The sequence below is a fragment of the Lampetra fluviatilis genome, chromosome 51, assembly GCF_964198595.1.
Source record: "Lampetra fluviatilis chromosome 51, kcLamFluv1.1, whole genome shotgun sequence".
NCBI lineage: Eukaryota > Metazoa > Chordata > Hyperoartia > Petromyzontiformes > Petromyzontidae > Lampetra > Lampetra fluviatilis.
In genome coordinates this window covers 1,685,830-1,709,966 of record NC_136325.1, presented here as the reverse complement: position 1 = coordinate 1,709,966, position 24,137 = coordinate 1,685,830, and the positions used below count along the sequence as shown (strand labels likewise).

Here is a 24,137-nt window from a genome sequence, read left to right as displayed (position 1 = left end):
GCCCGCTTGAAATCCGGGGGCTGCGGGGGACGCTGCCCCCTACACCAAGACAAATGTCGAGCGGCCGTGGCTACCTTGCATGCGCGCCGTACAATCGCGGGCGGGAGGACGCGGCTAGCGCGGGGCGCTAGTCTGCGCTACTCTGCGGCGAGGCGCTGCGTTGAGCAAGACCAGTGCTCCAATCACGAATCTGGAGGATCCCGAGAAAAACCCAGAAGCCGTAAAAGTGGTCGTGGCTTCCGCGGTCGCTTTTCCTTTACGACCAAATATTCTTAAATCCCCCCCCCCGTCGCCTCCGTGCATCCAGCAGTGCGAATGGGTGGGGTCAAATCTGGGTGCTCCTGCCTCTTCTAAAATGTCCGGTCCAGTGTGGGAGTGGAGGCAAAAACATTTTCCCTGGAGGGACCTCTTTCCTTGATCTCCACTTCTGCCAGCAGTGCCGTGAGCGAGCACTCTGCAGGGCTGCGCCTTCCTTTAACCTGTTTGTTTGTTTGTTGGCAATCGACGCACTGCCCCGGGTACCCACAACAGCGGGAGCACTGGGGAATTGGCCCAGAACCGACGAGAGCAGAGGGGGCACAGAGGGGGGTTCCAAAAGCGCACAGCACGCACGCGCAACGCAACAACGCACAGACACCCCAAGTACGAGAGCTTATTAAACCACCTGTGCGCGTGAAACACGACAGCAAAGTGTGAAATGGCGAAGCCGAGAGATGTAGGAGACCCTAACGCAGCGAGAGCTCGATTCACCCCAAGCATTGCACACGAGCGGGGGCTGGGACGAGGGGTTAGGGGGCCTGGTCCAGTTAGGGGGGTTAGGGTCGAGGTCAAGTATTAGGGACTGTGGTCGGGTTAGGTCCACCAAGGGTCAGGGTTCGGGTGGGGCCGGGCGTTACATTCGGGAGGAGTTGGGAGCGAGGTGAGGGTGTGCGTGGGAGTCTCAAGCCGTGCGATCGGTCCGAGCGTGTGGTTTGTCGAATTGAATCCCAACGAACACCCGGTAACCCTTGGGAACGCTCGGCGTCCATGGGAACACCCGGGTATCCATGGTAACACTTGGTAACCGTGGAAACACTCGGTATCCGTGGCAGCCCCTGGTATCCTTTGGCACACTTTGGTATCCGTGGAAACACCTGGTTTCCGTGGTAATACTCGGTTTCCGCACAAACACTCAGCGAGCGGCCCTGACGCCCGAACAAGAACCCGGGGGGCCGTCACCACCCCAACCCCCCCCTCGCCCCCACCCCCCCTCGCCCCCACCCCCCCTCGCCCCCACCCCCCCCGCCCCCACCCTCCCTCGCCCCCACCCCCCCCTCGCCCCCACCCCACCCTCGCCCCCACCCCCCCCTCGCCCCCCACCCCCCCCTCGCCCCCCACCGCCGTCGCGTGCGCCACCCTGACCCGGTGGAGACCCAGCCAGAGCAGGGTGTGTGACGGGGGGGGCATGGGAGAGGGAGGGAGGGAGGGACGACGATCCCCCACCCCTCGGGCTGCTAGGTGAGGCCCAGCAGCCGCTGGAAGAGGGAGGCGTGGTGCTCCGGGTCGCCGGTGGGCTCCACCACCACCACCCCCTCCCCCTTCCCGTCCTCATCCGCCGCGTCCGCCGCCTCGCGCTGCCGGCTCAGGGAGCGGACCAGGTCCCCCACGGTCCACAGGCGGCGCCGGGCGGCTCGCACCAAGGCCTGCAGCTGGGACAGCAGCAGCAGCAGGAGGAGCAGGAGGAGGAGCAACAGCAGCAGCAGGAGGAGCAACACAGATGAAACAGAGTTGCAAAAAGCGCACGACAGCATACAGAACCACTCACTACCACACAGAAACACTCACAACTATACAGAACCACTCACTACCACACAGAACCACTCACTACCACACAACCACTCACTACCACACAGAACTACTCACTACCATACAGAACCACTCACAACTATACAGAACCACTCACTACTACACAGAACCACTCACTACCACACAGAACCACTCACTACCACACAGAACCACTCACTACTATACAGAACCATTCACTACCACACAGAACCACTCACTACTATACAGAACCACTAACAACCACACAACCACTCACTACTACACAGAACCACTCACTACCATACAGAACCACTCACTACCATACAGAACCATTTCTACTCGTTTAATTGCTGTAGTTCGTTCCGCTGTTGTAATGTTGGCGGCCCAGATCACCTTCGTGAATGAGCCTCCTCTATCCTGGCCTCCTGAGTTCCCACCACGTGAAAAAAAGATATAAACTTGAAACCCTCTCCAAACACAACGCCTCCTATCCCCACCACCCCACGGCCCTCACCCCCCCCCCCCCGGGAGCCCCCTCCCCCCACCCTACCTGCTGCGGATCTGGCAGCTGAGACTCGGTGACGCGCAAGCGGGCGACGCCGCGGGCCGACGCGACGGCCCACAGCACCAGCACGGCCTCCTCGGCCCGGAGGCCCGAGCAGCGTGGCCACACGGTGTGCACCAGCAGGTCCTGCTTCCACACGGCTGGGCGCAGACACGACACGAGCACACAAAACCAAAGGCAAGAGATCCACCAAGTAGCCTGAACACACCGTTTGGGCAAGTGCTGTTAGCGCAGCAGCGCCTACGAAGGGCGGCAAGGCGCACGAGGGGGTGGGTGGCCGGCGCCACGCCCGGCCGCCTTTGTCTGCACGGTGGCAAAGTTTACACGCCGCACCAGGTACTCGTTTGAGGCCGAGTCGACCTAGGGGAGGCCCAGGACCGGTTCAGATACTCGTCAACGGCGTTGGCCGTTAGCGGGAATCGAACTCGGGTCGTGGCCGGGTTCGGAGGGCAGCAGCGGTGCTCACCGGCTACACTAACCGCTCCACATACCCTGGACACGCGTGTACGCATGTCGAACAACACGCATGTATGTATGTCGAGCAACACGTGTACGCATGTCGAACAACATGCGTGTTCCTGTTGACCTCTTGAACCGAGCGACACGGGGATGGTGCTGCCGTGGTTGTAGTTACCGCAGTGAGCGCACCGGGATTGCAATCTAGTGGTCGCCAATTCGAGCCAATCTCCCGGCACAGCAGGTGATACAACGTGGCAGCGCGGCGCGCTAACCGCTGCTCACGGCGGAAGGGGAAGTTCAGATTCGGCAGCACCGGCGATGACGTCAGCATGCGCTGACCATCCCCAGTGGCAGAACGTTTTCAAGAATGATCACATTCATTAAGCAGCAACATCAGCATGTCCTCCACTAACATTCACTCGCTTCGTGTGAGCCGCAGATGCACGAGGCCTACCACATCAAAACAGCCGACGTGTGATGCGTAATCCGTCACTGCAAGCGTCTGAGCCGTACTAACCTGGCAACGCCGGGTTTCTGATATTAGCACATTCAGGCACTTGTTCTTTGCGGTGTTACTGAATAACGCCGAGGTGTGCGTGTGGCTACTATAAATATCCGCGTGTTAAGCCACTTCGTTGAGCTGCCAATTGTGGCCAGGCCGCAAATAGCTCAGTGAGCCTTAATCTGTAAAATAAAATAAAAACAGTTTAGTTTTATTCGTATTATTTTTAGTGATTTGCTAACATTTCCTATACTTTGTACTCGTATCGTGTTTCTGTGCTGTTTGTTGTTGTCGCGTTCTGACCCGACCCCCACTGGACATGTGAAAAAGAGCTTCACAGCTCATCGGATTCCTCGAGAATAAACATTCTGATTCCAGTACTGTAAGTCCGATTCGGCCCTCAGTGAGGAAAAGGCTCCTCCCACTCTCACCAACACAATCGTAATGGAATAATAACAACAATAATCAGCCATTTTCCCAGGAAAGCCACGCAAGTCCAAAGGCTTATTATTATGCAGGAGGGCCCTGCTACACCCATATGTTTGGCCAACACCGGTGGCACTGCGTGTGTTTAACAAGGGGGAAAGACACAAAACTCCACGACGAAAGGTGCCAGAGTCAGGAATCGAACCCGGGTCCTCCTTGCCGTGATGTTACCCCCCCCATTGCACCGCCCTGCCTGCCCGCACGCACGCGCGAACCCGCGGGTTGTCTCGCATTTACCTGTCCCGGAGGCGTCCGTGGGCCGAGTGTTCTCCGGGGCCCCCTGCGGATCGCTGCACGCGCGCACGCAAGGGGGGGGGGGGACAACGGCGGTGTCCATCGCTCGTCACCGTCGGCGGGGGACAGGGACATTCCACTCCGCGCGCCGCCGGGAGCTCCGTCGGTGGGGGGGGACAAGCAACGCGCCGCGCAGAACGCGGCGGCGGAGGACGGCGCGACCGGGAGCCGGGCGTCTGAGCCAGGAGGTGGGGGCGGGGGGGGGGGCGGGGGCGGGGCAGGAGAACGGGGCCGCGGGGGGTGCCGCTGTGCCGAGGCAGCGCGGCCACATCGGAAGCCGGCGGTGGAAGAGCGCGCGGCCCCGGTGGCACCAGCTGCGGCCGTGCTCGCGCCACAAGTCACTCGCGACATGAGGAGGCCGGGGCAGTGACGAGGAGGCTCAGGGGGCCTCCCCTGCCGCCCAGACCAGCGCAGCGCGGGAGAGCGGCGTGCCGTGCGGCGCGAGCACGGCCGAAGGCGTCCTCCACCGCGCGGCACGCAGTGCGGTGCAGTGCGGTGCAGTGCAGTGCGGTACGGTGCAGTGCGGTACGGTGCAGTGCGGTGCAGTGCGGTGCAGTGTGGTGCGGTGCAGTGCGGTGCAGTGCGGTGCGCGCACACGCTGAGCGCGCGTTACGCTACGCGCGCGCAGGCCGGCGACGCTGCCACTCGGGGGCCACTGCACAGCTCGGATTGCACACAACGCCGCTAGCCGTTATTCAGCGTCGAACTGGGACCCCGTGTTTAATAGGGACGGGATCCTTGCCTATCGACGCCTAGGGGTTCGTCAGCGTCGCTTCAGCCAAGCCTGACTGCTGACAGGACACTCGATGTCAAAACCGTATCCAGAGCTTGCTTGTGTTGTACCAACGCCACTGAAATTTTGCGCTCCCAAGAGGCTTCGTGGCTGACGGAATGTGTAAATGGCGCGATGTGGAGGGACGGAAATGCGAGGGAGACATTGTCTGCTCGCCTACGCTGTTACACGGAGTGCAGTGGCCCCACGCGGCGCAAGCGGCGGCCAAACGTGCAGTTGGCACAGAGACGGCGGCAGGGCACGCACGAGGAGACGCACCAACTAAGACAACCACGCCGTCGTCGCGACGCTGGGTAACCAGACGCACAAAGACCCCGCCCCCCGCGTAGCCTTCACAGACTATAGGGGCAAGTGCCGTTAGCGAGCACTTATGAAGGCCTGCACGTCACACGAAGGGGTGGGTAGCCAACACTACACCCGGCCGCCTTTGTCTCCCTAGTGGCGATGTTTACACATCGCACCAGGTACTCATTTGAGGCCGATTCGACCTAGGGAGGTCCGGGACCGGTTCAGAAAATCATGACCGGTGTTGGCGTGAGCGGGAATCGAACTCGGGTCGCCAGGTTCGTAGCGCAGCGTAGCGCTAACCGCTACACTACCGCTCCCACAGGCATGCACGCGCACACAGGATCAACATGCACTAGAGCCAAAAGCACTCCCCCCGCTGCTGCTGCTGATACTGCCATGCGATGACTTGACGACGAATACTGCAGGGGAAGCCATGCAGGGGGAGAGCCGACAGCACCTACGCGGGTACACGTGGGTACACACGGGTACACGCATGCGGGTACACGAGCGGGTACACGCATGGGTGCACGCATGGGTGCACGTGCGGGCAAGCGCACGGGTACGCGCGTGAGCATGTGCAGGTACACGTGTGGACATGCGCACGTGTGAGCGCGTAGGTACCCGTGTGGGAGTGCGCGCGGGCACCTGGTGGAGAGGGTGGGGAAGGAAAAGCTCTCATCGGAGCCCTCGACGTCCACTGTGGCCACGCTGCTCCAGCTGCTGCCAGCCCCATTGCTGCGGGGCCGGCAGCAAAGTGACGGGGGGAGGAGGGTGGGGGGGGGAGCGAAAGAGGCGGAACAAAGGAGGGGGGAGGAGGGTGGAGTGGGAACGAAGGAGAGAGGGAGTGGGAACGAAGGAAGGTGGGGGAGAAATGGAGGAGGGGTGGGGAGCGTGGGATTGGAGTCATGGTGGGCCAGTGAGTGATGACTGGCACGAGGCTCCAGTGGGTTAAGAGGATGTGTGTTGCAGCAATGGCGTGGGGAGACAAAGGTGGCCGAGAATTGGTGCGGCCATCCCACGCTTCGTGACTGTTCTACATACGCCTACGTTTATACTGGGGATGCGTTCCGGATTACAACATTTTCTATTTTTAAGGTCAATATCTGATTTTCGGATAATGTACATCACCATCGTCATCAGCCTTGGTCAATCCACTGCTGGATGGAGGCCTCCCCAAGGCACCGCCATCCAGACAGCTATGAATAAGAGCTTCACAGCTCATCGGATTTCTCCAGGATGAATAAAGATTCCGATTCTGACCTCACATGACCCGGCGATTCAACAATCCAGCCAGCACCTGCACATTCCCTGATCTCACCGCTCTCCGTCTCCACCCTGGACGTCCTCTCAGGACGCATTCCATGCCCTGGCCGTCGCTCCGTCAGTATTCTTGACCACCGTCCCCCCATTGCCCCCCCCTCCCCTAGCCGTGACTCGTCCTGCTCAAGCCCCACTTTACTTCCCCTCACAGTTGGCATCGTGCCACTCACCACTATGTACAGTCCTAAGAGGGTTTTTGCTTTGACGTGACACCACTTTCGTCGAGAAAATCACAGCGGATGACGACTACGACGACGGTGAGATGACGTGTCCGCGTGGGAGTTTTGCGAGCACCTGTCACTGAGCTGCAGGAAACTGCTGCTTTCGTCGCCCACCCCCTCGCTGCTCAGCTGGGCCCAGCTGCCCAAGCTGCCCGAGCTGCCCTCGCTGCTGCCCCCTCCTCCTCCTCCTGCGCGCGGCGCGTCCGTGGAGATCCTCTCTCCAGAGTGTGCGCTGCGGCCCAGCAGGGGCGCACTGCAAACGGTACAACATGGCCGCTACCGCCGCCGACACCAAAACCACCACCACCACCACCATTGCCGTAACAAACCAACAACCCCAGAATACCCTTGCGGTATCTCCGGACATGAAGGCGCTTGCTTTGCATCCCACGTGTGTGCTCAGAGTAGTCGCCAGTTTCCTTTTTTTGGCTAGCCAACGCATCGCGTGCTTTCAGATGTGCGCATCTGCAGACGTCGGGAAGGCTCTTCCTTCCGATATTAGGAAGCCGCTGGAGTGATGCCACTTTTAAATCGGCATCTAGATTGACAAACTCATTTCTTTAGAACTGCTTTTTGTCCTTCCCCCCACACCTCCAATTAGCACTGTTGGCCTACGTACGGTGGTGCGAAAGAAGTGCAACGCACGTGCGTGCGCACACACACGAAACAACGTCACCTGCTGCCCGCGAAGCTGCCGACGACGACGATGCCGCTGTCCGACGTCGCGCTCTCGCCCACGGCCGCGTCGCTCGCTGCCCTCTTCCCCCCGTCCTCCCCCTCGCCCCTCCCCTTCCCCTCCGCCTCCAGCCTCCCCGCCGACCCCGCCTCGGCCTCCACGCGGATGAGCGGCGGTCCCCGGCCCCGCGCGCCCGTCGCGTGCGGCCACCCGCCCGCCCGGGGCGTGGACCTCATCTGCGGCGAGGGCAGCGGCGGCGGGCCGCGCCGGCGGATCACCTCCCACTTGCCCTGCCACAGCGCCACGTTGACGAGCCTCGCGGCGTACAGCTCCACGCGGGGAGACGGCGCCGGGACGCGGGACGACGCGCCCGGCCCGCCGGCAACCCCCGCGGCGCGGACCGACGCCAGCACGTCGCTCGCCACCCGCTCGGCGAAGCGGCCGAGCGCCGACGACGCGGCCGTGCCGGCCTTGCCGGTGCCCGGGCGATGCAGAGGGCAGCCGCCTCCGCCGGCCTTCCTGGGAGCGCCCTCTGCCCCTCGGGTCACGAAGAGGTAGAATTCCTCCGTGATGCTGTCGCTCCTCGACCGCTTCCCCGCGCCGCAGCAGCGGGAGCAGCAGGCGGCGCGGCGGCAGCCGCAGAGGCGGCCGCCGCGCAGCCTCTTGGCGGCGGCCGCCAGCGACGAGGCGACGACGTCCTCGGCGCAGACGTCGGCGAAGGCCCGGAGGTGAACCTTGAGGCTCTCGACCCTGCCGGCTTTCTCGCGGTAGCGGCAGTGGGGCCAGCTGGTGAGGCCGCAGGCGGCGCGGCCACCGGGCAGGGCGAAGCGGAGGGCCCAGTCGTGGAGCCGGGCCTCCGTCGCGTCTTCCAGCTTGTCCGGGCGCTCGGCGATCGGCGGCGGCGTGGTCGCCCACGCGCCCCCGCGGTTGGCGGCCGCCAGCGACGACTGCAGGATGTTGCGCGTCATGGCCTCGGCGGACCGCTCCAGTCGGGCCTTCGCCAGGGACAGAACATCCACGCGCCGGGCGCCAGCGCCGCCCGGCGCCGCTTTCTTCTTCTTCTGCTGCTGCTCCCTGCGGAAATACACGTCCTTGGGCTTCGTGTCGTCGATGTAAATGGACGCGAGCTCCGTCGCCAGCGAGATGATGTCTCCGGCGAGTTGGCTCGAGTACGCCCGCACGTCGCGGTGAACGGGCGTGCCGCCCCCCGCGGAGCCGCCCCCCGCGCCGTCCCCCTCGGCCTCGTCCTCGCTGCTGGCCCCGGCCTCCGACAGGGAGCGCACAACGCGCAGCACGAACTCGGCCTTCTCCTCGGCGTCGCGGCCCATGCCCGACAGCTCGGCGGCCGTCATGGCGCGGGGCGTGGGGGGCGGCACCGTGGGCTGGAAGCACTTGGACAGCTCCCGCTTCAGATCCTTGCTCAGCCTCCGCATCACCTTCCTGTCGCCGGCGCCGTCGGACGCGGGGCCGCCCGTCGTCTCCCCCGTCCGGCCGGACGGACGCGGCGGAGGGCGGAGCCCCGGGTGGCGCGGGCCACCGCGATCGAGCGACTGCTCCGGAGTCCGCACGGGGCTCGGGGGCGGAGTGGCGGGCGACCGCGTCCCCGCGGCGCCGCCGCCGCCGCTCTCCCCCGCCGGCGCCCGCGGCGGGGCGGACGGCGTCTCCGAGCCCTCGCGCCGCACCAGCCGCGCCTCGGCCGCCTCCACGGAGCAGCGCAGGATGGAGAGGGAGAGACGCTCGGCCAGCTCGGCCGGCTCCGCCGCTCCGCGGGCGCCGTCGGGCACCGCCTCCGTGCCGTCGAGGACGCCGGCGCCGCTCGGCCTCCGCGCCAACTCCTCCGCGGAGCGCGGTGTGGACGCGGCGCTCAGAGCCTCCCGCAACAGCGCTGACGAGACGGACCCCGCGTAACGGCCTAGGACCGGCGCCGGCTCGGGGCCAGGGCCCACCACGGACGGCAAAGGCGACGACAAGAAGCTGGTGCCCTCGCCGGACTCCGAGCCAGACTCCTTCTCCGAGACCAGAGTCGGCGCCGCCGCGAAGTCACCGCGCCTCGACGGCTTCCTGCCGACGGCCTCGACGAGGCACGGCCCGTCCGGGCCGCGAGGGAACGGCCCGCCGGCGTCCTCCGGATGCGGCGGAATGCCACCGGTACCCGGCACTTGGCCATTGCAGGAAATGCTGATGGCCGCCTGAGAGGGGAAGGTGCTCGCGGAGCAGGAGAGGCCGATGAAGGCCTCCTGCAGCACGGACTCGGCCAGGTCGGACGAGTACACGTCCACGGCGGCGCCGCCGGCGTTCCACGCGCGGCCCTCGTGCGGCAGGTGGCTCGCCTCCATGGTGGCCTCGAACACGGCCTGCTCGGCCATCTCCCCCGAGAACTGCACCACGGCGCCCAGGTAGAGGCCGTGCCAGGCGTCCGGCAGGGCCTGCATCGCGCTCAGCATGGCGCCCCTCACCACCCCGTCCACCAGCGACGCCAGCCTCTCGGCTCCGGCGGCGAGACCGGCGGCCCGGCGTGGGGCGGGCGCCGTACCCCGCCTCCTCCCGTACGCCACCTCGTGAATGGCGTCGTAAAAGCAGGCCCCGACCAGGCCGTCGGCCATCGCGCTCACGCGCGACAGGTCTCCGGGCGACGCCCAGCAGCACCGCCCCGAGGAGGAGGCAGGAGCCTTGACGCGCGAGCGAACCCGGCGGCCGTGCGGCCCCCGCCGGCCACCGCCCTCCCGCTGCTTGCGGGTCAGCGGCGGCGCCTCCGCTACCGTCGGGAGGCCCGACAGCGCGGAGCCCAGCACGGCGGACGACAGCTTCCCGGCGAACTCGCCCAGCATCGCCAACTTGTCGCCCTCTCGCCGGATGCGCTGATACGGGCCCGTCGTAGCGTTCCGAGCCCTGCCGCCGCCACCGCCGCCACCCGCGACGCAGTACGGAGAATCGCCGGCGTCGCTCCCTCTCCGCTGGACGGGGCCGCCGCTGCGTTTCTCCCCGTGAGCGTACGACAGTGACCTCATGATATTGCTGGATATGTGGCTTGCGAGCTCCGACACGGAGTTCGGTTCGCTCTCCTCCGCCGTGGCCGGAGGCGCCGGCTCGGCCGCCCGGCCGCCCTCTACCCCCTCGCCGGGCCCGGCGCTCGGCGCCACCGGTGCCAGCGACTGGAAGATTCTGCTCGAGATCTGCGTGGCCAAGTCGGCCACGGTGGAGGCGCCACCGGGGCCGCCGCCGCCGGCTCGCACGTTGGGAGGCGTGAACGCCGACGCGCGCTTCCACTCCGGCTGCTGCGACGGCAGCGCCGGCCGGGGCGACGGGTCCCGGCCGTCGGCGAAGCCCGCGGGGGGCGGCGTGGGCGAGCCCCCGACGGGACCCACGACGGGCGAACCCGGAGCGTCGGTCGGCTTCCGGGGCAGCGGCTTCCGCAGCCCGGCCGGTGGGAAGGAGCGATCGAAACGCCGCGGGTTGGGGGCGCCACGCCCCGGAGCCGGCAGGCGCCGGTCTTTCGCCCCCGCGCCGCCTTCACCGCCCGTGCCGTCCGGCGTCCCGAAGCGCTCGCGGCTGTCGAAGAATTCCCCGAGCTCCGAGTCGGAGTCTTCGATGTCGTGGCCGAGCAGCGCGGGGATGCTGGGCACGTGGATCTCGGCGCGCATGCTGCGCTCGTATCCCTCCTCGTCCAGGAAGATGACGGGGCTGGGGCTCGAGCCGTTCGACTCCTCCGTCTCGGACGCCGCCTCCTCCTCCTCCTCGCGTGCGGCGGCGGCGTCCTTGAGGAACGACGGCCTCCGCGTCTCGACTTCCGAGTCGGAACACGGCCCCTGCGGCTCCACGTCGGAGCCGGACGAGTCGCCGAGCTCCTTGCCGGGCGACGGAAACGCCGCGTCGGCGCCTCCACCCCGGATGCTTTGGTCCGAGCGGCCGTCGCCGCCGACGTTGCCGGCACCGCCGGAACATCGACCCGGGCGAGGGGACGCCGCGGAGAAGCGCAGCTGCTGGGCCGGCGGCGGCGGCGCGTGGCCGGGCAGGTGTCGGCGGCGCGAGGCCACGGGGGTCGGGGGCGGCAGCAGGAGCGCCGGCGGCGCCGTGCCACGCTCGGGGGAGGAGCGCGACCCCACCGCCAACTGCGAGTCGTCGCCGGGGCCCCCCAGGGGACCGCCGTGCGGCCGGACGGCCGGGACGCGGGCCGAGGGTCCGGGGGCCTCCACGCCGCCCGGAGCGCCGCCCTGCGGCCAGTGAACGCCGCCATGCCTGGGGTCGCTCTCCACGCCGCTCCCACCTGGAGGCGAACATCAGAGAAGGGTTTTTAGGGGGGGTGGGGAGAGAGACGTGCTTGGAAAGAAGAACACATGGATTAGAGCAGTGGTTCCAATCCTTTCAAGACCAGTGGATCACTGCCCTGCCAACCCTCAAACCAGCGTCGCAGACAACAATGCACGAACATCGTTTTCAACATCGAAACTGCAGATCCTAACATCTGCAACAGTGTCCGGGGACCGCTCCCCACAGCGCCTCAACCGCGACGCTCTCAACCGTGGGCACCTCAACCGCGGCGCCTCACCTTCGTCCTCCAGCACCTCGAACGCCGTCACAAAGTCATCCTCGATGGAGCTCACGGAGCAGTTGGTGTCGTCTTCCGCCTCGACGGACGTAGCGACGTCGCACAGCGCGCAGCGGCCGTGGGCCGGCCCGGCCATTTCGCCGGCGCGGCGCTCGCCCGCCCGGCGCTCGCCCACCCGGCGGTCGCTCGCCCACGAGCAGCCGAGCGCGGCCACGTGCAGCTGGTGCTCCAGCCAGGGCCGCCAGCGGTACAGGCAGATGGCGCCGTTCCCGTGGCCCTGCGCGACACGCGGCACGAGCGTGTGACAGGGTGCCCCCCCCTCTCCCCCCACCGCCAACCCCTGTCTCATTCTTTGCACCGGGGCCCAAAGAAACCGGTGAATCAAGAGCTCGGTAAGATATATAAACATTTCTGCGGATGCCACCAGGTGTAATGGTCAGCAATACTGGACCTGCAATAACCGCAAAAAGAAACTGGTAAAAAAAAGGTGAGCAGTTTTCCACACGTAAAATATCCAAGTCATAGACTTAACCGAGAAACATAGGAAGCTGCCCTGGTGTCATGGTCAGCGCACTGGACATGCAAACCAGAGGTCGCCGGTTCGACTGCACTCTTCCAGTTGAATCCCCAGGGTGCCCCTGCCCACCCAGCAGTACAAATTAGTTCATTTCAGTCGGTCGATCGGCAGGTCGTGCACGCTGGGGTCGAGTGCAGGTACTGCCTGCCACCTCTTCTAAGGCCAGTGTGGGAGGTCTCGAGGAGTGTAGCGCTGCACCTTGACCTTTACAAGTCACTGGAACGATGCAATCTCAACACAAATGGCCAATTAACCCTTTCCCGTTCCGAGACATTTGCAAGTTCAGAATCAGAATATGTTATGTATTTATACTGGAGGAATCCGATGAGCTATGAAGCTCTTTTTCACACATGTCCAGTCATAAGTTTCAGGGTGGGTCACGTTCACCTTTGAATCTCGGAACGCACAAGCGGTTCAGCGTTCATTTTCTTCAGAGAGGCGCAGCGCCGTTGTTTTTAAAGACATTGTACTCACCACAGGGAACCGTAGCGACACGACCACCGCACTTTGATAGCTGCCGCCAAAATGTGCCACGCCCTCCCGCGTGGCCTTGTGGGAGCCTCAGTATCGATTCACTTATTCTATTTTCGTTTTTCTTACGATTCCGTTCCGATTAGGAAAAGCTGGGAAAGTGTTAATCGTGTCTCGCGTAATTTAGATACCGATTACAAATGAAAGTAGAGGGCCTGGCGCTCAGTAACCGTGTCTTGCCTCACCTCCCCCGCGGGCGGTGACGGTGCCATGTGCTCTCCACCCTTGCCCAGCGCTAAACCTCGTTCGGCCCTAGTCACCAGAAGCACCTCGTCCATGCCAAGCTCCAGGGGAGGGAGGGACCGCACCAGCGCGCCGATCGCCGGCGGCGCGTCCTGCACGGCAGCGTTACACATGCACGCGCAGCGTCGTTAACCAGCGCAAGCAGACGCGGCGGGCGGCTCGCAAGCCTCCCAAATGCCATATTGGTCCAGCCATGGAGGTCACTGGAATATAGGTCACCGTGCTGGTCAGTGCGTGTTGACCAAGGGGGGTTCGGATATCACGCGCTGATGTTAGCCGTGGAAAGCAATTAAATTATGAGTAGAAGCCGGTTTGCCGAGTTCACAATGCAGTGCGAGCTAGTAATCGAATGTTCGGTGTTAATTATGTGTAATTTTTTTTTATAATTATGAATACAAATTACAATCGAATTAGTATAACAATAAACTGTTTGCCGACAAAAGCCACACTTGGGATTTATGGTCAACACCAATGACTCTACTTTATATGTGTTTAGCTTAGCGAGGAAACAGGAGAACCAGAAGGAAATCCATACAGAACGGGGGTAAGAGAATACAAACCCCTCAAGAAATTTGGGCCAGAGCCGGGAATCCAGCCCAGGTCCTGGTGGCTACGGGTCACGCGCATTACCACCGCCCAAGTAAACGTCCAACGTTTAGCCAACACTGGAACGTGGTTCGATCCACCACGTTCCATGTTTACTGGAGCGCCACCCTGAAGCCCAACGTGCCAGACACCATATCCGGAATGGCTCTCACCCCAATTAGTCCGGCTTTAAGAGGTTTTATTGTAATTTGGAGACTAAAACAAAACAAACAAAAGTTGCGATATGGTGGCACGGCCTCAGAAGTGGGTTCGATACCCTGGTCAGGCGTCTTTCTGCGCGCTGTTTGTTCGTTCTCTCCTTGTTCTCTGGGTTTCCTCCCAAAGCAAAAAAAAACATTTACACAACGCAACTGGTATAGCCAAAACGTCCCGATGCTGAAAAATTACCTGCAAATTAATCAGCTGCCATTACACATGCCAAAATCACCCCCGATTGTGAAAAAGTGTCAGAACATTCCAGAAAAAGAGACACGGTGAGCTTTTCCTGGGAAAGCAGGCTGTCGTTGCAAAAAAAATAAAAGGCACGAAACTCAGCTGAAGATGGACAGCCCTGTGTGTTTCATTTTTTATTTTAACCAGGTAACGCCCACTCACTGGCGGAGCCAGTGGGGGGTGGAGTGGCACGTGCCCCCCCCAATGATCCGATAAAAATCCCTAATCATTGGGGTTTATTAGTAATAAATCGGCATTTTGCGACCCCCATTGCCACTGTGTAGCATATTATTATGTGCCAGGGACTCTATGAGATGATAGGACAATAGTCTGAGTCCATAATTTGCAATAAGTAACGGCAAAGCGGTAATAAGTGACTCACAGAATTGTGCGCAGTTGCATATACAGTACACGACTTCCCTGAAGGAAAACACCTTCAGCGAGCGCGATGCCGATCACACAACGCAGTTCGAATTCGACCCTCGATCGATGGCTGTGCCATCGCCGCACACGCGTCGAATAAAAAGCAAGGGACAAGTCCTTACTTACTAACTCCTCTTATCATTTGTCATTGCTGCAGGGGTTGCCCCCCTACCTGTAAATCCTGGCTCCGCCATTGCGCCCACTGAGCTACGTCGTTTTCAGAAGCGGCCTGGCCATCACAAATAATAGCCCAATGAAGTGGCTCATCACGTGGGAAATGTATAGCAGCAGCCAAATACTCTAAACGCGTGACGTCGATTCTAAATGTGGAGGGGAAAACTGGAGGACCCGGAGAAAAATCCACGCGACCACGGGGAAGACATGCAAACTCCAAATATACAGCAGCCGTCAGGGTCGGGATCGAAGCTACGACCGCCTCCTGTACACTGCGAGGGAGTTAACATCTGACTCAACTGGAGACGGACAGCCCTGTGTGTGTATCCCATTCCCCCCCCCAGGCAATGACATAGGGCACATGTGAATGAGGTGTGAGCGTCACGAGGGCGGTGAGGATGCACCAGGATGATTAGCCCGAGGGACAGGCACGTGGTGTGTGCCGTACTGGAGCGGCGTGCAAGGGGCACCATCGATGAGCTCACCTCCCAGCCGGCCTTGTCCACCTCATCCCAGCCGTTCCTGGTGCACGAGACGAACGTAACCTGTGCGGACAGGGCCAGGGAATAGGGGATAAGAATTTGCATGATCTTGACACAGGACCAGTCAACCTTTGATTATCTAGAGTATTGAGGGAGGGGAGGGTTGATCCAGATTAAAAAATAGATAGAATGAAAATCACGTGAACTAGGCTATTAAACCCAGAGCTATTGTTTACTTGTAGAGACTATGGGTGAAGATGCAGAATGCATCCTCTGATCAGATCCCTTGCCACCGTGGCAAGATGTTAACTAGCTCGCTGGTATAAGGAAGGTTAGTGGGTTCGATCCCGATCCCGACACCTGCTGTATATTTGGAGTTTGCATGTCTCTCTCCCCGCGATCGCGTGGATTTTTCTCCGGTTCCTTCGATTTTTCCTTCCACATTTAGAAACACGCCTTGGGAGTATTTGGCTGCGGTGATAAATGTCCACACGATGAGAAGCCACTTCTCGTTGAGGTATAATTCGTGGCCAGGTCGCTCCCGACAAAGGGAAACGCCGCTTAGCGGACGCTTAGTGGGCCCTTACCGGGTAAAATAAAAATCTTTTACAGTTTTAGATTTTTACGTGTTTGCGGTGATGTGAGCATTGAGACCTTCCATCCCACTGACCCCCTACGGGTGAGGAGCGGACAAGTGTTTACTTCTGCACTTACACGCTAAATCCGCAACCTCGATACTCAGCCAATCGAGAGTTGCCTGTGTCGGACACCCTTCCAAATGAGACCTTCCATCCCAAGGGATTATCCGGGGGACATATTTGAAGCAGAAACGCATTTTAGAAACAAGACTGAAATTTGATCTGCTCTTGTAACCCACACAATCGTCTCGGCAGCTGAAAATCAAGTTCAAGTTCTCCTGTTAATTTTTGTTGAACCAGCTGAGAAAAAAAGAGACCGGAATGGGTCCCATTGGCGTTAATGGCCTGGACCACCACAATGACAAAAGCAATCACGGAGTAAAATGAAGAGCGGCAATGAAGCAATGTAGAACATCTGGTGTATGCATGTTGAACGGATGTTGAATTTTTTTCGCACGGGACGTAGCCAACCGTGCTCATCGGAGGTGCAAGGGTAAGAACAAATCTAAACACAAGAAACAAAAACTGTTCTGGTGGTGCACAGTACCTCTGCTAGACCCTTGCTGTCGTGGGTCTGACCAATGCAGAGCTCGCAGAGACGCCTGCTGCTGCGCAGCCACGAGCTCAGGCAATGCGGCGTGACGGCGGCGAGACCCTGGCAGGAGTCACACAACCATGGGCTCATGCACAACGGTCCACCGTGTAGCCGACAAACGTCGCCGGGGCAAGTGCTGTGACGCAAACACCGACAGTGGCAGCACTGCACACGAGGGGCGATGTGCCCAGCGCCATGCCTCGGCCGCCTTCGGCGCCGTTCACCAGGTAATCAAGGCTGAGTCGACCTAGGGGAATCCAATGACTGGTTTCGACAATGACCAATGATTTTAACCGTGGCTGAGAATCCAACTCAGGCCGCGAGGTTCATGGCACCGCATGTGAACCGCTACGCGACCGCTCCCCACACACACATACACTCTTGTACACATTATTCCAATAAAAGTCATTCTTAGAAAAGGTTGAAATGGAAACCCGATAAACGTGGACTAGCAAAACTGCATCTGCCAAGTAAAGTACTTGTACATGCAGATAACTCAACTGCTGGATGAGCGCCTCCCCAGAAGATGTGGGTCATGGGGTTATTTTACAATACTTCAGCAGGCTGGCCAGTGCGGGTTTGGCGAAGACGGGAAGCACAGATGCGGGGGGCACTGAAGTACGGTACAACAATTAACTTTCCTGCACTGCTGCTCTCTACTGCCCACCACGTGACCCGTTGCACACGGTGGCCACCTGCCCAAGCGCCATCTCTGTCGGCTCGACCGTGATTAGTTTCTAAAATCTGTCAAAAGTCGGGCATTTTCTGGGTGGGTTGAGCACAGGCGACCAGTGGAGCGAACGTCAAGAGCAGCAGCGGGGGAAGCCAAGCCAGGGAGAACACGTGGGCTCAGCCTCGCTGCTGCCCAGCGTCATTAAGGTGGAGGTGGCCTGTTCCTCGGGCTAATTATCCCGGGGACAATCATCACGGTTGCATCCTCACCGCCCTCGTGACGCTGACACCTCCTTCACACGTGCCCTCCATCATCGCCTGGGGGGGGGGGGGTGGGACACACAGGAAGAATCTCAGAAAGGCCGTGTGGAACACAAGTTCCGCATGCACGCAACACTCACCCCAATGAATCCTATAAACCCACACCCAAGACAAAGATTCCCCCATATAGCCTTGTCAGAATGTTGGGGCAAGTGATGTGAGCGAGTAGCACCTACGAAGGCCGGCACGGCACACGAGGGGGTGGGCGGCCAGCTCCTCGCCCGGCCGCCTTTGTCTCCCCAGTGGCGATGTTTACACACTGTACCAGGTACTCATGTAAGGCTGAGTGGACATAGGGGAGGCCCAGGTCCGGTTCAGATAATCATCACTGGTGTTAGCCGTGAGCGGGAATCGAACTGGGCCGGGTTTGTAGCGCAGAGCGTGAAAGACGTCACTACCGCTCCCCACAACCAATGAAGCACACCGATGATGATCACCCTCTTCACGCACCCCCCCATCAACACTCCAAACCATCATTACCGGTAACCACGGTAACCACCTTGTAAAGGCCGGAACAAAACCGGTTGCAGGTTTGTTGCACATACATACACACATACACACACATCAAAGATCAAAGATCCCCCGTATAGCCTTAACAGACTGTAGGGGCAAGTGCTGTTAGCGAGCACCTATGAAGGCCAGAACGGTACACGAGGGGGTGGGTGGCCAGCACCACGCCCGACCGCCTTTGTCTCCCTAGTGGCAATGTTTACACACCGCACCAGGTACTCATTTGAGGCTGAGTCGACCTAGGGGAGGCCCGGGACCGGTTCAGATAATCGTCACTGGTGTTGGCCGTGAGCGGGAATCGAACTCGTGTCGCCAGGTTCATAGCGCAGCGCGCTAACCGCTGCACTATCGCTCCCCACATACACACACATACACACATACACACATCCAAACACACCACGCTCACCACTCACCCTCCCAGCACCACCTACAACACACCACGCTCACCACTCATCCTCACCACCCTCCCACTCACCCTCCCATCACCACCTACAACACACCACGCTCACCACTCACCCTCACCCACCCAGCACTCCCACTCACCCTCCCATCACCACCTACAACACACCACGCTCACCACTATCCCTCACCACCCCCAGCACTCCCACTCACCCTCCCATCACCACCTACAACACACCACGCTCACCCCTCACCACCCCTAGCATTCCCACTCACCCTCCCATCACCACCTACAACACACCACGCTCACCACTCACCCTCACCCATCCAGCACTCCCACTCACCCTCCCATCACCATCTAAAACACACCACGCTCACCACTCACCCTCACCACCCTCACCACCCTCCCACTCACCCTCCCATCACCATCTACAACACACCACGCTCACCCCTCACCACCCTCCCACCACTCCCACTCACCCTCCCATCACCATCTAAAACACACCACGCCCACCACTCAACCCTCACCACCCTCCCACTCACCCTCCCAGCACCTGTGGCACAAGCCGCAATTTCCTCCTTGATGCCGTCCACCAAAAGCGCCTTCCCAGTGTCCTGCCTCACGGGGCCACCGATCCGCTCCCTCCCTCTGCCCCCCCCTGTCAGTCCCTTGACGTCCCCGCTTCACGAGGGACGTCCTCACCTTGCACTGTTACATGTCCCCCCCCCCCCCACACGTATCCTCGTCTCCATGACCCCATAACCCAATACCGATATCCGATGTGCCGCTCTCTACATCCCCTCTGACCCCTCTTCTACTGCTTATCCGTCATCAATATTCTCACCTCGTGCCCATAATCCCCCCCCGTCTGCACCCCCCCATTTCCCTTATCCACGTGTCTCCACATCCCCTCGCCCCCCTCTAAACACATCGACTCGGGGTGCCCCACGTCCCCAAACCCCTCGACATCCCATCGTGCTGCCCAATGTCTCCACACCCCCCACCCACCCCACGTCTTGTACCCACATCCTCCCCCCTTGTCTCAGCATCCCCATTATCACCCCCCCCCCTCCCGTATCATCCCCTCGCAACCACCACCAGCACCACCACCACTACCACCACCACCAGCTCCACTCACCAGCAGCACCACCACCACCAGCACCACCACCACCAGCACCACCACTACCACCACCAGAACCACCACTACCAGCACCACCACCACCACTACCAGCACCACCACCACCACTACCAGCACCACCACCAGCTCCACTCACCAGCAGCAGCGGCACTGGGCCCCGACGCCTGCCTCGCGTCTCTTCACGGGAGGGAACACCACCCCCTCCACGTGGCCTTCCTCACCAGCTCCTCTCACCACCAACCCCACTCGCCACCAGCTCCAATCACCACCAGCCCCACTCACCACTCACCACCACTCACCACTCACCACCACTCACCACTCACCACCAGCCCCACTCACCACCAGCCCCACTCACCACCAGCCCCACTCACCACTCACCACCACTCACCACCAGCCCCACTCACCACTCACCACCACTCACCACTCGCCACCAGCCCCACACACCACCAGCCCCACTCACCACCAGCCCCACTCACCACCAGCCCCACTCACCACTCACCACCACTCACCACCAGCTCCACTCACCACTCACCACCACTCACCACTCGCCACCAGCCCCACACACCACCAGCCCCACTCACCACCAGCTCCAATCACCACCAGCCCCACTCACCACCAGCCCCACTCACCACTCACCAGCAGCCCCACTCACCAGCAGCCCCACTCACCACCAGCCCCACTCACCACCAGCCCCACTCACTACTCACCACCAACCCCACTCACCACCAGCTCCAATCACCACTCACCACCAACTCCATTCCTCACTCACCACTCACCACCAGCCCCACTCACTCACCACCAGCCCCACTCACCACTCACCACCAACCCCACTCACCACCAGCCCCACTCACCACCAGCTCCAATCACCACCAGCCCCACTCACCACCAGCCCCACTCACCACCAGCCCCACTCACCACTCACCACCAGCCCCACTCACCACCAGCCCCACTCACCACCCACCACCAACCCCACTCACCACCAGCTCCAATCACCACTCACCACCAGCCCCACTCACCACCAGCCCCACTCACCACCAGCTCCACTCACCACTCACCACCAGCCCCACTCACCACCAACTCCATTCCTCACTCACCACCAGCCCCACTCACCACTCACCACCAGCACCACTCACCACCAGCCCCACTGACCACTCACCACCACTCACCACTCACCACCAGCACCACTCACCACCACTCACCGCCAGCCCCACTCACCACCAACTCCATTCCTCACTCACCACTCACAACCAGCTCCACTCACTCACCACCAGCCCCACTGACCACTCACCACCACTCACCACCAGCCCCACTCACCACCAACTCCATTCCTCACTCACCACTCACCACCAGCCCCACTCACTCACCACCAGCCCCACTCACCACTCACCACCAGCCCCACTCACCACCAGCCCCACTCACCACTCACCACCACTCACCACCAGCCCCACTCACCACCAGCCCCACTCACCACCACTCACCACTCACCACCAGCCCCACTCACCACCAGCCCCACTCACCACCAGCCCCACTCACCACCAACCCCACTCACCACCAACCCCACTCACCACCAACTCCATTCCCCACTCACCACCAGCCCCACTCACCACCAGCCCCACTCACCACCAGCCCCACTCACCACCAACCCCACTCACCACCAACTCCATTCCCCACTCACCACCAGCCCCACTCACCACCAGCCCCACTCACCACCAGCCCCACTCACCACCAGCCCCACTCACCACTCACCACCAGCCCCACTCACTCACCACCAGCCCTACTCACCACCAGCCCCACTCACCACCAACCCACTCACCACCAGCCCCACTCACCACCAGCCCCACTCACCACTCACCACCACTCACCACCAGCCCCACTCACCACCAGCCCCACTCACCACCAGCCCCACTCACCACCAGCTCCAATCACCACCAGCCCCACTCACCACCAGCCCCACTCACCACTCACCACCAGCCCCACTCACCACCAGCCCCACTCACCACTCACCACCAACCCCACTCACCAGCAGCCCCACTCACCACCAGCCCCACTCACCACCAGCCCCACTCACCACCAGCCCCACTCACCACTCACCACCAACCCCACTCACCACCAGCTCCAATCACCACTCACCACCAGCCCCACTCACCACCAGCCCCACTCACCACCAGCTCCACTCACCACTCACCACCAGCCCCACTCACCACCAACTCCATTCCTCACTCACCACCAGCCCCACTCACCACTCACCACCAGCACCACTCACCACCAGCCCCACTGACCACTCACCACCACTCACCACTCACCACCAGCACCACTCACCACCACTCACCACTCACCGCCAGCCCCACTCACCACCAACTCCATTCCTCACTCACCACTCACCACCAGCTCCACTCACTCACCACCAGCCCCACTGACCACTCACCACCACTCACCACCAGCCCCACTCACCACCAACTCCATTCCTCACTCACCACTCACCACCAGCCCCACTCACTCACCACCAGCCCCACTCACCACTCACCACCAGCCCCACTCACCACCAGCCCCACTCACCACCAGCCCCACTCACCACCAACCCACTCACCACCAACTCCATTCCCCACTCACCACCAGCCCCACTCACCACCAGCCCCACTCACCACCAGCCCCACTCACCACCAGCCCCACTCACCACCAGCCCCACGCACCACCAGCCCCACTCACCACCAACCCCACTCACCACCAACTCCATTCCCCACTCACCACCAGCCCCACTCACCACTCACCACCAGCCCCACTCACTCACCACCAGCCCTACTCACCACCAGCCCCACTCACCACCAACCCACTCACCACCAGCCCCACTCACCACTCACCACCAGCCCCACTCACCACCAACCCACTCACCACCAGCCCCACTCACCACCAGCCCCACTCACCACTCACCACCAACCCACTCACCACCAGCCCCACTCACCACTCACCACCAACCCACTCACCACCAGCCCCACTCACCACTCACCACCAACCCACTCACCACCAGCCCCACTCACCACTCACCACCAACCCACTCACCACCAGCCCCACTCACCACTCACCACCACTCACCGTCTTCCGCTGCCGCTCCCGTGTCGACTCCGCCGGTCTCCTGCCCGTCCCTTTGCAGCGGAGCGGCGTCAGAGTCCTGAGGCCGACATGGCGGTGTGTGTGGGATGTGTGTGTGTATTGGTGTGTGTGTGTGGGGTGTGTGTGTATTGGTGTGTGTGGGTGGCGGTGTGTGTGTGTGGGGGTGTGTGCGTGGGGTTGTGGGGTGGGGTTGTTTGTGGGGGTGTGTGCGTGTGGGGTGTGTGTGTATGTGTGTTAGTAAGGGTGTGTGTGTGTGGGGGGGTGTGTGTGCTGGTGTGTGCGTGTGTGTGTGTGTGTTAGGGCGTGTGTAGGTAAATGTGTGTGTTGGTAAGTGTGTGTTAGTAAGGGTGTGTTGGTCAGGGTGTATGTGTTAGTAAGTGTGTGTGTGTAATTAAGTGTGTGTTAGTAAGTGTGTGTGTAATTAAGGGTGTGTGTAATTAAGGGTGTGTGTTGGTGTGTGTGTGTTAGTAGGGGTGTGTGATGTCCAGGGTTTGTGTTAGTAAGGTTGAGTGTTGTTAATAATCAAGGACGTGTGCTATGAAGGGTGAGTGTGAGGTTCGTAAGGATGTGTGTCTGTGTATTTGCTTGTGCCAATGTGTGTCTGTCTCTGCGTGTGTGATCGTGTGTGTAGTGTACGATTGTCTCTGCATGTGCAGTACGGTAATTGTTGTGTGTGTCTGTGTGTGTGTCTGTGTGTGTGTATCTCTCTGTGTGTGTATCTCAGTGTGTATCTCTGTGTGTGTATCTGCGTGTATCTCTGTGTGTGTGTATCTGTGTGTAGTGTGTATCTCTGTGTGTATCTGTGTGTGTGTGTGTATCTCGGTGTGTATCTCTGTGTGTGTATCTGTGTGTGTATATGTGTGTTGTGTGTATCTGTGTGTATCTGTGTGTGTGTATCTCAGTGTGTGTGTCTCAGTGTGTGTGTGTATCTCTGTGTGTGTGTATCTCGGTGTGTATCTCTGTGTGTGTATCTGTGTATCTCTGTGTGTATCTGTGTGTGTGTCTCAGTGTGTATCTGCGTGTAGTGTGTACAGTGTAATCGCGCGCGTGTTGTTGCTGCTGTGTGAGAGGAAGCTGCGCCGATAGCGAAGCCGTGACGAGGGCTCAACGTCATATCCAGCACCACCCACACAGCTCACACACACACAGCTCACACACATACAGCTCATACACACACACAGCTCATACACACTACAGCTCACACACACACACGGCTCACACACACGGCTCACACACACACGGCTCACACACACACAGCTCACACACACACAGCTCACACACACACAGCTCACACACACACAGCTCACACACACACAGCTCACACACTACAGCTC

At 60.9% G+C, this 24,137-nt stretch overlaps 1 protein-coding gene across 1 annotated transcript; it reads right to left on the bottom strand.

The window, feature by feature from the left end:
• Window positions 1-1,375: 1,375 nt before the first annotated feature.
• On the bottom strand, window positions 1,376-23,935 carry LOC144948819 (uncharacterized). Its single transcript, XM_078878471.1, has 12 exons — window positions 22,786-23,935; window positions 17,597-17,644; window positions 16,607-16,714; window positions 15,425-15,484; window positions 13,247-13,396; window positions 11,954-12,230; window positions 7,408-11,671; window positions 6,805-6,984; window positions 5,836-5,925; window positions 4,053-4,105; window positions 2,354-2,508; window positions 1,376-1,688 (listed from the first exon to the last, which is right to left on the bottom strand). The coding sequence occupies exons 2-12, from the start codon at window positions 17,639-17,641 to the stop codon at window positions 1,494-1,496; spliced, it is 5,577 nt and encodes a 1,858-aa protein (XP_078734597.1). The 5' UTR covers window positions 17,642-17,644; window positions 22,786-23,935; the 3' UTR covers window positions 1,376-1,493.
• Between the last annotated feature and the right edge of the window lie 202 nt (window positions 23,936-24,137).

Bases quoted from the DNA above. Each gene is read 5' to 3' on its own strand.
- LOC144948819 (XM_078878471.1), bottom strand. From the start codon at position 17,641: ATGATGGAGGGCACGTGTGAAGGAGGTGTCAGCGTCACGAGGGCG. The intron at 11,672-11,953 runs GTGAGGCGCCGC...GTTCGCCTCCAG, and splicing joins CGAGGTGCTGGAGGACGAAG to GTGGGAGCGGCGTGGAGAGC. The intron at 4,106-5,835 runs GTGCCCGCGCGC...GCGCGCGTGCAG, and splicing joins TTCCCCACCCTCTCCACCAG to CGATCCGCAGGGGGCCCCGG.